The sequence below is a fragment of the Molothrus aeneus genome, chromosome 7 (assembly GCF_037042795.1).
Source record: "Molothrus aeneus isolate 106 chromosome 7, BPBGC_Maene_1.0, whole genome shotgun sequence".
NCBI classification, from domain to species: Eukaryota; Metazoa; Chordata; class Aves; order Passeriformes; family Icteridae; genus Molothrus; species Molothrus aeneus.
Window position 1 is genome coordinate 31,420,992 of NC_089652.1, and position 14,572 is coordinate 31,435,563.

The following is a 14,572-nucleotide window of genomic DNA, read 5'->3' on the forward strand; positions in this document are numbered from 1 at the left end:
GAACGGGGATGGGGATGGGGATGGGGATGAGGACAAGGAAGGGGGAAGTGATTTGGCCTGGGATGGAGATGGAGATGGGGGCGGTGAAGGGAATGCTGATAGGAATGGGGTCGGTGATGGCAACGGGGACGGGGATGGGGATGAGTGACAGTGATGGCAACAGGGATCGGAATGGGAATGGGCACGGGGATGGGCTTAGGGATGGTGATAGTGACTGTGGTGAGGACGGGGATGTGGATGGGGATGATGACGATAACGGTAGTGGGGACAGGGATGTGGATGGGGATGATGACGGTAGTGCGGACAGGGAAGTGGATGGGGATGGGGACGGTGGTGGGAGCAAGGATGATGACGGTGACAGTGGTGAAGACAGGGATGCGCATGACGGTGGAGACGGAGATGTGGCCAGGGCTGTCCCCGCCGCCCTTCCCGGTGCCGCTCGTCCCCGCCGCCCCTCCCGCACCGGGCGGGGGGCGGGCAGCAGGACAGGGCTGTGGAGCTGCTGGCCGAGCGGGTCGATGGGGCCGGCCCGCGGGCGGGGCGGGCGGGGCGGTCGCTCGCGGGCTCGGAGATGGATTGCGGGTGTCCGGCGCGGGCGGGCGGTGCCGCCGCCGGACGGAGCGCGGGGGGCACCGGGCCCGGCGCGGCCTCAGGTACCGGGAGCGGGGCCGAAACCGGAGCGGGACCGGAACGGGCGGGTCCCGCCGCTGCCGGGGATACCGCGGGCGAGAGGCCCCGCAGGGCTGAGCGGGGCCGGGCCCGGGAGGGAACTTTGTCCCTTCGTGCGGGAGGGGGGGCCGGGGGTGTGTGAGTGCTCCGCGTCCCGCTGGCCCTCGGCCCCGGCCGCCCGTGACAGCGCTGTGGGGAACGCGCCCTCCGCTCCCCGGCGCGGGGGAGCTGCCCTGGGCGCGCTGGGGGTGTGTGGAGGGTTCCGCTGTGCCCAGAGCGAGCCTGTACCCGCGGCAGTGCGGGCAGTGACCGTGGCCCTGGGCTCGGCACCGCCTCGGCCGCCGTGCCCCGCTCCGTGCCCTCGCTCCAGGAAAGACTGAGGCGCTGGAGCGTGTCCGGGGGAGGGCAGCGGAGCTGCTGAGGGTGTGGAGCACAGCTCCTGTAAGCAGTGCCCCAGGGAGCTGAGGGAGTTTAGCCTGGGTTAAAGGAGGCTTTGGGGAGACCTTGTTGCTCTGCACAGATCCCTGACAGGAGCCGGGCGGGGGTCGAGCTCCCAGGCAGCAGTGACGGGACAAGAGCACACGGTGTTAAACTGCGCCAGGGGAGGGTCAGGTTGGGCATTGGGAAGAATTTCTGTGCAGAAGGTTGATTAAACAATGGAGTGGGCTGCCCGGGGAGGTGGTGGAGTTGCCATCCCTGGAGGTGTTTAGGGGAAGCCTGTGCCACGGTCTGGTTGACAGGGTGGTGTTTGGTCATGGGATGGATTCGATGATCTCAGAGCTCTTTTCCAACCGAATAGATTCAGTGATTCTGAGCTGGCACAGCTGTCCTGCCTGGCTGGGGCTGTGAGGGGTACGTGCTTCCTCTGCTTGGGCTGCAGCTCCCTTTCCTTTTCCCCTGCAGTTTCCAGTGTTCTACTTGTGAGTTTCTAGTCATTCTTCCTCCCCCGAGGTCCCCAGGGCTTGAGCCATATATCTTTTCTCGTAGGCATTCACTTTTCTCTGAGTGCATTAGGAAGACTTACTCATTTCCTTCTCTTTGTTCCTGCTACTTTTCCCCAAAGATATCTGTGGGCAGGAAGGAGACTCCTGTTCACTCCAAGTGCAGTGATTTCGTGGTTTTCTCCCTTGCCTGGAAGGCTCGGCTTCCAGCTGCCAGGGTGTCTCTCTGCAAGCTGCCCTGCTGGTTCTTATCAGGAGTCTGTGTCTGTATATCCTGTGACAAAGCACGATATGTTTAGTCCTTGCACTAGACGAGATTAGATCTGCAGCACGTGAAATGGATGTCATTTGTAATCCTTAGCTGATGTTAAATGTGGAGCTACTGGTGGCTGGGATTCCTCTGTACGTAGTGAAGCTTAGAGAGGCCTTGGCAGCTTGACATGGAGTTTTTTCTCCTAATGTTGCTGGACAAGCATAACAAGGAGGTCAGTGTATGTTCTGCTTGTCAGATTTCACTCTGCTGACCTGAAACTGGGGTGTTTCCAGCTCATTCAGTCAGACTTGAACAGGGTCACAGCCTTGCAGGGGGTGCTGGGGGGGTTACTGAGAGCTGAGTGCTTGGATGGGCTGGGAGCTGGTAAGGACCCTGAGGTATAAAGCAGATTAATGCTCTGCACTACTAGTTCTATATAGGAAAATTTGTTTGAAGCATTGTTTCATGAATTTTGAGTAAGTGCTGAATAGGAAGCTTTCATTTCATTGGTGAAAATGTTTAAACACTCTTGTTCTTTTTATTCCTCAAATGCCAATATCCAGCTGTGCCATGACAGTTTGATAGCATAACTGTTACATATCAACAGAGTCCTAAACCATACCTTTGATTAAGCTAAATTCTCTTATTCTGGTAGTAAAATTAATGTGTTTTCTGTGCAGACTTTGGTCTTGTGTAACTTCCTATGCAGATGGGAGCAGTGATCTCTACTTGCAGAACTCAGTACTGGTATGGAAAACTTGGTTGCTTTTTTAGATCTTTTGTTTTGCTATATTCTAAGATCCTACAGGAAGCTTTATTTGAGTAAAAATGACAGGGCTGCAGTGAATGTGACAGTCTTGTTGCATAAGGCTCACTTTTCCATCTCTTCTGAATATTCTTGCCTTTGCTCTCACCTCATGGTACCCTTTGGAGGTTGAGTAGACACCAGAATTGTGTTAGGTTAATGTTGCTTTAATGTAGGCTTACAGATTTTGACATATAAATGTAAATAATTTTACTTTCAGTTTTGTTTTGTTTTGTTTTGTTTTGTTTTTTTCTGGTTAAAGTGAAAGCAGTGTCTCTGTTTCTTTTATCTCAAAAGCAATCCAATATGAAACAAGACATGATGACAGAACATGTTAAAAGGAGGAGGAGGTTGTATCCCAGAACTTGTATTGTTGGAGCAGCTGGTATAACTGGAAAAACTAAACCCATTTATTTTGCCTGCAAGCCTTATCTTGATATGTTGTCTTTCAACTTGTATATGAAATAATCTTGAGTAAATACAAGGAAGAATTTCCAGTTGACTTGCTTGCACCATGGCTTGTGACTGAGATGCTGTTCTGTGTCTTTTGGCATTCTTGCTACGTCTTTTTTTCTATTTTTTGGTGGTGGAGGGGAGAGACAGGCTGTGTGTTTTCCTCCTGGAACAGCCAGAACAGCAATACTTCTGTTTTGCAATGATTTGGCAATTCTTTGGCCTATAATGTTTTCTTCTCTAATTGTCAGTGCAATAAAAGTTTGAGAATTTCATGTGATTTTCTCTTCTTGGGCGGAGCTTGTAATGTGGAAATAGTCTGCACAAAGAAACATTTGATGCTGTCCCAATAAGCTTGCACATGAAGTATCAATGGTGCAGTTTTATTTCCTGCCCTCAGAAGTTGCTTGTTTCATGTTCAGGAGAGGAGAGTTGGACAGGCTGCTGAGCCTGTTTGCTTCAGTGCAGTCAGCTGTGTGCACATGCACTGTAGACTACACAGTGAGACTGCTTTCTATATCTTTTGATATCATAAATTGAAGTGGTGGATCTTCTTACATGATCTAGGGTACTGCAGCATTTTAAAATCAAAGTACAGTGTCATGACAAGAAAATTTTTAATGTTTGTTTTTCAGAAGATCTTCATGTAACTGGCTGAAAAATGTTTCCGCAAGATGACAGCACCAACTCTAAGACTGTTGGAATGGTAAATAAATTTTAAAAAGGAGACTTTAAAAGGTCTCATTGCTGTTTGCTGAAAATTATAATTATATTAACAAAAGTCTCTTAAATGAATATTCCTTTAAATGTCAGATTAGAGCTGGTATGCTTAAAGTTACACCATGTGGAAAGCATATTATTTCCTAATAATGGAAACAAAGGACAAACATGCTTAAGTTTCTGCTCTATTAATAGAGTAGAATGTGATATTTACTTTTAAACCATAATTTTTATTGCAGTCTCTGTGTCTTCTGGTGGCCTAAACTTATCATAACTTTTTGCACTTGATAAATTAAATGTTCTGTAAGGGTAAAGCCCTACAATAAAAATGCCAAGGTTGTGGCTTCAGTCCCTGTGCCATTCGTTTAAGAGTTGGACTTTATGATCCTTGTGGGTCCCTTCCAACTCAAAATACTCTGTGATTTTGTGATTAATTGCCTTGGTTTGCAGGATCTACAGTGAGCATTGTCTTTATGCAATGGAAGATGGATAATTACATGCTTTTGTCTTAAAAAAAAATGCATCTTCCAGTTTGTTGGGTCTTTCTAAGCAGTTATGATAATTTGGTTAACTGTGGAAAAGGTTTGAACTTGCTGTGTGTAAATGTTGAGTTCAGTGGGGGCTTGTGGGATCCCTCTTAATGAGTTACTTCTTAATCAAAGAGGTGAAAAGCATGAATTTAGCTATTGCTCCCTGTTAGCAGTTTACAAACTCTCAGCCATGCTTGACAGGTGATCAAAAGCTAATTTTGGGTAAGCATTTAATTCTGCCCTTGGTGCCACTTCTGCTGGGGATACTAATTTGAGACTCCTTAGCATAGTGTGTGACTCCTGTTCACCCTAAAACAGAGCTTAGCAACATTTCACATTAATAATGACAATAAAAATTCCAGCACTTCCAGGCAATAAAACTTATGGCTCTATTTTGTATAATGTTTCTTTTCCTATAACAGTGGATTTTATTGAATGTGTTTATAGGCTCTGAGTTTAAAAAAGATAAATAAATTTTATATAAGACGGTGTTTTGTTTTAATACAATAAAAATGCTGTATCCATTTAAGGAAGGAAAGATACTGGGCTTTCACAAGACATAACATGGAGGTGCTTTATCTTTCTAGATTATTTTAAGGCAAACAAGGCTGTATGTTCTTCCATTACCTTCTTAGTTCTAATGTTTAAATTCTTTGCTTAGGAATGTGCACTGGAGAAATAGTGCCTTTCTCTGCATAGCTTAGAAAATCAGAATTTAACATCATCAGGTTCTTGTTCCTCGTGTGAACCTCCTAGAGTCAATCAATAAGGAAGGGATTGTGTTCTTTGTAATATCAAAATTAGGTAAGGATCCCATTTTCCTGCAATTCAGGGCTGCCCTGCATTTTTGATGCAGACCAGTTCTTAAGGTTCTAGATCTGTATGTCCCCAACACTTAGGGCTTGAGCTGCAGAAGAACGTGTAGAACTTGAAATTTTAGACAGTATTTTGCAAAGATAAATGCTTAATAAACCTGTGCACATGATGTTTCACACTTTGCTTTTTTTTTTTTAGGAGACTGTCTTCACTTTGACATGAAGTGTGAAGTTTGTTAGTCACCACTTCTGTTCCTTTTTTACAGTTATTGTGGAAGGTAATGTGACAAATGCCTTGTTCTTGTGTGTTCATTTCTATCAGAGCATATTACCCTCAATGTACAGAAGCCAAACATTAAAGTGTGGAATTGTATTTCATTGCAAGTTAGTGAGTACTGTTAATAAGTGGGACAATGTGTCTGTCTAAAACTTCTCAAAATAGTACTTTTAATCTGTCTTTGCATTTTTGCATTTTGTGTGATGTTTTACAGGGTTTTAATTCTGTCCTAAAACTTAGTATTCAGGTTTCAGTAGGCTTTTGAATTTCTGCTGAACTTTACAGGCTTTTTAATATTGCTGCTTGGTAACTTTTTTAGTCAACTATTAGCTTGAAGGTGATGGTTCTGCACTTCATAGTCACTTTTTCTTGTTAAGCTTTTTGCCTTGTTAGGGAAGGATCAAGCAAAGGCTATATTAGGCACACAGAAATGTTAAACAGCTACTTGGTAGTCAGATGAGAAGTAATAGCTGCTCTTACTGCAACATAAAAAAATTCCAACTTCCAAGGCATAATTATGGGCTCTTTATTTAGAATTTTAGCATCTACTTAGCAAAGTTACAGAAGAAATGGTGTAAAATATGCATAGTCTCTGAATAACTTTATGTGTAACCTCTTATCTAAGAAGTGCTGGATGTTCCATCATCCTTTACTTTGCTCCTGTTGAAGGATTTTAAAGCAAGGGATTTGTTCAAGCCTAAGGTAGACAAGCTGAGCACAAGATTAAACAGCTGCAGAATGTGAATGTTGTCTGTGCACGATCTCTGTTCACAGAGTGTGCTTTGAAGCAGCCTGTGGTGAGAGCAGCAGAGCTGTAGGTGTGAGGGAACATCTGATGTGGAGATGTCCAGTTGATCAGGCTGGGCCATTCCTTCCTGTTTCCCCAGCTCCCTGTCCCCTCCTGCCTGCAGCACAGAGCTGCTGGAAGGCTGCAGTGCTTTCTCTTTCTGGGGTCATTTCCCACTCTCCCTGTGTTGTGCTGTAGCCTGACAGGAATGAGGTTTCTTCCTTCCAGCTTCTTTGAACTCTTCTGTGCCCAGCTTCCACATTAGCTGCATATTATGCAAACACACAAACAATTTTTAGGCTATATATAACTTCATGTAATGGCTTGTAGGCTATTAGTCTACAAGCAAAGTTTGTAGAGTATGAAAGCAAAGTTTGTAGAGTATAATATGTAGTATTTGTTAAACCAATTCCTAAAACCTGAAAAAAACCTTTATAAGCTTTCAAGCTTGAAAACCTTTATGTTAGTTTCTTCAAGTTTAAGATAATACATTTGTTTGCTCTCTCTTTGAGAACAAATATTTCCTCCTTTATTCTGTATCAAGTAGAAACTAATTCCTTGCTGAGTCTTTCATAACTTTGCCTCTCTCTACTTAAAGATTTCTGCTTTCTTTTGTCAGTCCCACCATTTTATCAGAAAAGCAGAGTAATTATCCAGAACTGATGCCCACACATGGAATATATCGGCAGAGATCTAGTGGTATAATTATACTTCAGGAACTCTGCCTGTTCATTTTCCTTTTGAAAGAGGCCCTTTGAGAAATGGAGGAAAAAAATGTCAAGATTTGAACATGGCAGAGACTGTATAGAATATGAGTCAATGCAGAAAACAGTGCTGTGATCTCCAATGTGCTTGTGCATATCTGGGCACTTAAATCCTTAATCTGAGGCTGTTCTGGAAAAAAAATAATGTACCCTCCTCACTTACTGAGGATATTATTGCACTGTCTCTTTCATAAATCATTTGTAAATGATGACAAGAAAGCAAGTATTTGTATGTTGACACATGTGGAAGAAACAAAGCTCAATTAAAATTTATCAAACCATATTAGCAAAGCAGATGACCTCTATTTACCATGAAAGTCAGAAGCTGCTCTCTAAAGATGACTTAGATTGCAGTTCCTTGAGCAGTTCTCTCAGATATGGTGTTTGAGTTTATGGTATGCTGTGCCATCTGTAGTTAATGAACTCTTAATAAATTGGTTGTTAACATATATACATAGATAAGTGAAGGTTAATGATAGAAATCCCACATACATGTTTGGCTGACATTAGAGAGTTTGTAAAGACTTCTAGTACAAGAATGAGTCATCAGTCTTTGTCAATTGTATTTGAAGCTTTTTAGTAATATAATTGAAAGTTTTCCTAAATTTAGGCCTTCCATAAATTTAGGCCATCCAATGGGCAGCTGTAAAGCTGTGTCACAAATCTGAATTCCTTTGCAGCAGCATTAATGAATTTTTGATAGATTTTCACTACAATTGGTTCATGCCTATATTTAATAAATTACCAAATAGCTATATCTTTTTTTAATACAATTACATGTATTAAATGTAATTGTATTAAAATTGCATTTTACTTTACTTTGTAGAATACATTGTATTCTATTTAAAGTAGACTACACATTACATGTGTAGTCTACTTTAAGTTTACAATTAATTATTCTATTTTTTCTTGAATCACCTCTTGTTGTAAGAGTTTATAATTTACCCAAATGTTTTCCTACATCTTCTGAAATATTTGCTGAATGCCTCTAAGTTTAAACACATTTCTGACATTTGTCACAACACATCAATCTAATTTATACTGTTTGCAGAACTTGTAGTGTAAATTCCAAATTGTGTTTTACCTATTTTTTTCTTACTTCATTCCTAAAGCAGTTGATAAATTTTTGCAAAGTCAAGATTTACTTTCTAGTTGTCCCTAATATCTCTGAAAATTTCCTGCTGGATCTGTCAAAGATCGGCTTTTTAACAACACAGTCATGTGTGTCCTTGCAGATCAGGTCCTGTTTATATGTATGAAACAGTTGCCCCCAGTGTTTATTTTTTTTGTGTGCCAGTGTAACCTTCTGTGTGTTATTTCTGTCCCCTTTGCCCAGGTTCCAAATGGTGTGGGTGTTTATCATGAACCGGATGAGCTCCCAGAGCAGCTCATCTGCCCAGCGCAGGCGAATGGCTCTAGGAATTGTCATTCTGCTCCTGGTTGATGTCATCTGGGTGGCCTCTTCAGAACTCACTTCTGTGAGTATTGTTCCACACACTTTGAGGGAAAATTAATGAGAAAAATGCAGCAGAATCATAATTATCAAACTTGGTGTTTCACCAGCCTGAATCCACTAAAACTTACAGATAAGTTCAATTCAGTGCCTGTTTCTTTTGAGACAGAAGGTGCTACTGATGACTTTAAAATTAAACAGCATAAACTCATCACTGTGTACTGTAATCAGGGAGTTAATTTTGTTATTGCTGTATTGATTAAAATAATGCCCATATGGTTCCCAAAAACTGGTAAATGAGCTGTCACATGCCAGGCTGATTGATGTAGTGAATTGTAGTTCAGAACATCCAGAAGTTCAGGATGAAAGGACTCAAATCATGGAGTAATTTCATCTAGTTCATATATTAACCATATTGAAACTGTCGTGGTATTTATTTCATGTTAAGTTTTAGGACTTAAACCAGAGCTTTAGTAATGGAAATTGAGTTTTTAATAAACTCCTAAATTAATTTCTTTCAACTGTCATTATGTCCTATATCAGTTTTGAAACTAAACATATACAATTGTTTGTGCTTGTCTTGTGATATTAATAAAACATTTTTTTGAATGAGCTAGCAGAGTCACTTTTGATACTGAAATGTTATTTAGCCAAAGTAGTCTTTTCTAATTTATGATTAATATGTTATTGCTTATAAAAGTGGTCTTCAATTTAGAAAATATTTGTATGTAAATGTATTTTCAGTGCTATTTGAGTTCAGTAGCATACATAGTTGCTTGGTGAGATACAAGTAACGTGTGGTTTTCCTTCTGAGGTATTGTTTCTTACAAAAAGCCTCCTTTTTGTTGGCATTGGAGGTAGTTTGGGAGAGGGTTCCCCCAGAACAGGTAGGGCTATTTGATTCCTTTGGTTATCCATGCCAATACTCACACCTCTGGTATTTTGGGAAGCAGGCTGTTCTAGACTGTATATTTACACTTGATCATTCATTTTGTGAACTCTTACCTATTTGGTAATTTTGGATACTGCAATTATTTTCTTTCCACAGTATGTTTTTACAAGGTACAACAAACCCTTTTTCAGTACATTTGCAAAAACATCCATGTTTGTTCTATACCTCCTGGGATTTATTGTTTGGAAGCCATGGAGGCAACAGTGTACTCGTGGGTTTCGTGGAAGGCATGCAGCTTTTGTAAGTATTACAACTCTGTGGATGTGATATTTGTCTAAGTTTGTACAGAAAAAAAAAACCCTGAAAATAGAGACTAGAGAAGAGCAAGAGTTACATATTTGAGGTATAAGCTGAATCATGCCACAGGAAGACATGGCAGTCGTAACAGTTGTCATGTGAAAGGATGAGAGGCAAGAAGAAGCAATGTGAGATGTGTCAGGAGTTGTAAGAAATGCTAGAAATGCTCTGCTGGGCCAGGCCATTGGTCCCTGCAGCCTGGATTTGTATCCTGGGCAATTGCAGAGGATAATTCCTCTTAACAAGAGCTTATGAAACTCACTGCTGGCTCTTGGTTCCCTTTAACTCCCCCAACATCTGCAACCAATGGAATCCGAGCTTGAACTTTGTAGCTGATTTTTAGCACTGACTCTTTTTGTCTCTGGCACAACTATGAACTGTTTGCTGACTGTTTTGAGGAGTTTAAAGTTACATTTAGTAAGGGTTGTAGAATTACATGTTTGTTGTTGTTAATATTATAGCTTTTATGCATGAGTGACCTTCTGATGCCCATTCCAGAGTTAGGCATAGTTTGTGCTAGAACCTAAAATTGTTGTTATATGACAGAAATACTGGGTTTTTTTCCAAGAGATGCTGGGAAGAGCAGTTGTTCTGTGCCAGTGTTTCAAGATGCTGAACAGCAGCACTCAGGAAGCAGGAAGGCATTTGGCCTGATACTAATCTCACATAAAACCCAGAAAATGTGATCCAAGAACATGTTGTTAATCAACATATCTTTATGGAAAATAGATTGTGTGAAAGAAACTGACTTGAGATTTTCTGGATGAGTTAGACTTCACTGATAGTGACAGTTGCAGGCATAACATATTTAAAGTGTTACATGACTTTTATCTGATTTTTTTAAGAAAAGACAAAGCACAAAGAACAACTGAAAAAATATTTTAAAAAATTCTTGAGTTAAACACCTAGAGCATTTAAAGTTGGCTGATATCTTGATACAATTTTTGCTAGATCAGCCTTTAATACCAAGTGTTTGTGTGTAATATGGCATGTGTTAGACTTGATGTTGTTCAGAATCTTCATAAAGTAATTTGGGAATAAACAGAACTTAGTTTCTTTGCTGACAGTAATGAAATACAAACGGGAAAGCAATGACTAAGAGTGCCCAGTCTGTCACATGTTGTGTGTGGCACTCATGACACTGCTACTGGAATCCCAATATTTTTCCTTTTCAAAAGAACAGTGCAGACAGGACTGTAATATGCTGTTAGAAAATTCCTTTCCCCTTCAAGGAGTGTAGTTAAATATTCAACTCTGTAATTATTGCAAGTGCCTTTAAAGTGTCTTGTGTATTAGTCTGGACAACACATCCATTTATATGGTTTTATTTCAATGATTGCTTGGAGAAACACTCACATCTTACTTTTAAGTTCTCTTCCACGTTAAAAGCTTTGTTTAATAATTTTGCTACCATCATGGTAGAACAGCAAGCTGCAGGTCAGGGAATATGGGTTTGCTAAGGTGCAGAAAGGAGGAGGGAAAGGAACTTTGCCTCAGTAAAATGAAGAAGGAAGCATCTTGTTGTTAATAGATGCACAATCATTTAGTGGGCATTGTGTCCCTAAGACTGAATTTTTCAGGTTTTCTGTATCTAAGAGTCTCATCCTGCATTCATACCTGGGTAGTTTAACTCAGTGGGGTTCAAGAGGTAAAAGGAAGTACTGAAATTATTACTGAACTTGTAAGCCCTCCTGGTATTGGGGAAGGAGGGCTGAGAGGAGAGAGGGAATTGTGACAGAATGATGGAAAAAGTCATAAAATACCTTACTCTTCGAATATTACAGTTACTAATAACTTTGCCTTGGTAGTTTATTACATTAAGATTTCTGTAATTAGTTTGCAGATGCTGAAGGTTATTTTGCTGCTTGTACAACAGATACCACTGTGAACAGTTCTCTGGTAAGTGCCTTAATTTATGAAGGTGAATGCTTTATAACAACATGGGACAGCTATCTTGACTTACTGTTCATAAAATATGGCAGTTTTAAGTGTAATAGGTTTTGTCAAAGGGGATTGGTAACTTGCATGCTTAATGTTACTAATAACTACTGCAAATAATGGTATTGCTTACTATAAGAAATATGGGTTCTCAGCTCAATAAAGCACTTAATCGAATGCTTCTGTAGTAGTTTGTCAAAGAAATATCTTCTACAGAGAAAACCTTTACAGATTCAGCTCAGTACCATCTCTGTAATAGAGTGGAGGAAGCAATGGAGTATTGCAAATTACTGTATGGATATTTTATACAGAATTACTTGAAGAGACATTTTTTCAGATGTAATTTGTTGGGGATTTTTAACTTTATCTATCTCTACTTAAGAATAAAATCATCTTTGCCTTCTCAATTCATTAAGATCATGTGACTCTAGAAAATGGAGCAATTTTGCATTAATTTAAACATCCACCAAAATTCTTAATCCTAAGCAAGTGTAATGAAAATCCAACTACCAGATCTTTTTATTGACTTTACTTTTACAGTTTATCAACTTAATCTAAGCAAGTAGCTTAAAACTTGTCTTGTAAGCAAAATTTTTAATTGCTTGAAATACTTCTAAGTGCCTAAAGTATTGTAGATATTTCCCAAAGGTTTTTGATGTTTAGGTTTAGGGTAGAAAATAAGGGCTTTTAGGGTCATGGGAAGAAAATGAGTACTTGAATTTTTCTACATACAATCTGTATTTCATGTTTCTAGTTTATAATCTGGGCAGAAGCTATAGCTAATGAAATATCTGTAATATTGATGACTTATTTTGTAATTTTAATCAGTAGGCTGGCCATAAGCTTTGTGTTCATGAGGATACACACAAAAGAGCACAGTTCTCTTTTAGTACTGTGTTTTACCAATATGTGTAACATACAGTATATTGTATACATGAATTTTGACAAAGCAGTCTATCCACTGTGTGCAGACCTGCTTTAAGTCTGATTCTCTTGCTATTAACTAAATTTTTCTTTATTTAGTTTTCTAATTTGCTAAATAAATTCTGGTAATAATTGAAATATCCTGCTTAACCATATTTTTACTTATATTGATTCATTGCAGAGTGAACCTTTATATGTTCCTGTAAAGTTTCATGATTTGCCAACTGAAAAAAATGGCAGTAATAGTAGTGATGCAGACAAAAGTGAGTAAAGACTTTGTTAGTTCTTTGGAGAAGGAGTTACTTTTCTCTTTGTTTAGTATTACTGCTGTCATGTTGCAGGACATGCTTCCCCTTCCTCCCCTCCTTTTTTTTTTTCCTTTTTTCTCCTTTCTGAAATCTCTTATTGCATGAATTGCAGTCTCAAATGTTTACTTTCAGGTAGAGAAAACATAGGCCTGTTGTTCAGTTTACCTTTCTTGGTCACTACAGATGCAGCCTATGTTTATCTCAAGGGACCAACTGGGTTCAGTACTTGTGATTCTTTCCTTCTGGGCTTGTAAGACCAGCAGCAGTGAGTCAGCCTCTGGAAAAACAAGCTATTGTCCTTTTTAGAGCAGGAGCAAAGCAGTCAAAGTAAGAATTTTAATAGTCTATGTGCATTCTGGTTTTATTTAAGCCTCACTATCTTGTGATAGTACCTGAAAAAGGCCTAGGTGTCCCAGACAATTGTGGGAAGGTTGGCTTCAGAACATCCAGTTAGGCAGTCCTCAGCTAAAGAGTTCCTGCTTATCAAAGGGAAGCTCTCTTAATTTCTCCATGGCACACTTTGGTAGGCTCTGCTTCCTGTGGCAACATGCACCAATCACTTCAGAATTGTTCCAGCTGCAGCTTTCCCTTTACTTTTTTTAGGAAATTAGGTATTGTTTCCCATTGATTTAAGCTAATATTTGCCTGTAGTGTTTAGTGTAATATTTTCTTTATGGAGGAAGCTAATGATACTAAAATAACCTTCTAAATAAAACCTGCTCCTAGTTTGCAAGATTAGTTAGAGAGTGGATTTCAAAAGGGCAAGTGACTTTATGGTCTCTGCTAAGCATTGAGGGCTGTTGGACTTTAATCTTGTAAATGAAACATTGTCCTTGCAGTTAGTTGTAATTGTGTGCAGGTGTTGGCTGTTTGGCTATCAGACAATTAAAGAAAATCATATATATATATATATAATGGTTTTTAAGATGGAATAATTCCTATCTAAAAATGTGTTGTTACCTTTTGTTGATGTTTTTTACAGGGAGCAGGGGTGGTGCTTTTCAATGAGGTTTTCGTGGGTGGATAGATTACTGATTGAAAACAGTAATTAATTGTGCTTTGTCTTATTAGTGGTCTCCTGAATAGCTGAATATTAGTTTAATAAATCATGATGACATGTCTTCTAATTGAATAAGAACCTGTTATTTGTGCAGTATTTTAATCAATGGTATGTTACAATATCATCATTTTATTTGGATATTGTGTTGGCTCAAAAAGTTTAATAATAACACGAATATTTTTATTTTTTTAATTTTTTTTTCTGTTTTTCTGCCTCTGAAGCACCCAAGAAGCCTCGTGTGAGGTTCAGTAACATCATGGAGATCCGGCAGCTGCCATCAAGCCATGCTTTGGAGGCAAAGCTGTCCCGCATGTCCTACCCAACAGTGAAGGAGCAGGAATCCATCTTAAAAACTGTGGGAAAGCTCACTGCAAGCCAAGTAGCAAAAATTAGCTTTTTCTTTTGCTTCGTGGTATGTGCTCCATTCTTTCAGAAAACTTAAGTAAAGATGCATTTAAAACTTGTATAATAAGAGGGAATAAGTATTGAGATGATTTGTATTCTTTAAACCTTATTTTATAAATGTACAATAAGAAGTAAAACTCTCCTTGTGCTCGATTTAATTATGGATCTTCTGGTGATGCTGTTGCTGCATCATGCCTCAGTTCAGGGGGGAGAGAGAGAAT

General features: G+C 39.8%; 1 protein-coding gene across 1 annotated transcript in view; it reads left to right on the forward strand.

Moving 5' to 3' along the window:
* The first annotated feature begins 580 nt into the window (after positions 1-580).
* SLC35F5 (solute carrier family 35 member F5) overlaps positions 581-14,572 on the forward strand; it is a 30,305-nt gene continuing 16,313 nt past the window's right edge. The window contains exons 1-9 of the mRNA XM_066553355.1: positions 581-653; positions 2,544-2,610; positions 3,757-3,827; positions 5,386-5,464; positions 8,351-8,492; positions 9,516-9,659; positions 11,553-11,615; positions 12,760-12,841; positions 14,168-14,358. Of these exons, the coding sequence (XP_066409452.1) occupies positions 8,358-8,492; positions 9,516-9,659; positions 11,553-11,615; positions 12,760-12,841; positions 14,168-14,358 (615 nt within the window). The 5' untranslated portion in view covers positions 581-653; positions 2,544-2,610; positions 3,757-3,827; positions 5,386-5,464; positions 8,351-8,357. The remainder of the gene's footprint in view (positions 654-2,543; positions 2,611-3,756; positions 3,828-5,385; positions 5,465-8,350; positions 8,493-9,515; positions 9,660-11,552; positions 11,616-12,759; positions 12,842-14,167; positions 14,359-14,572) is intronic.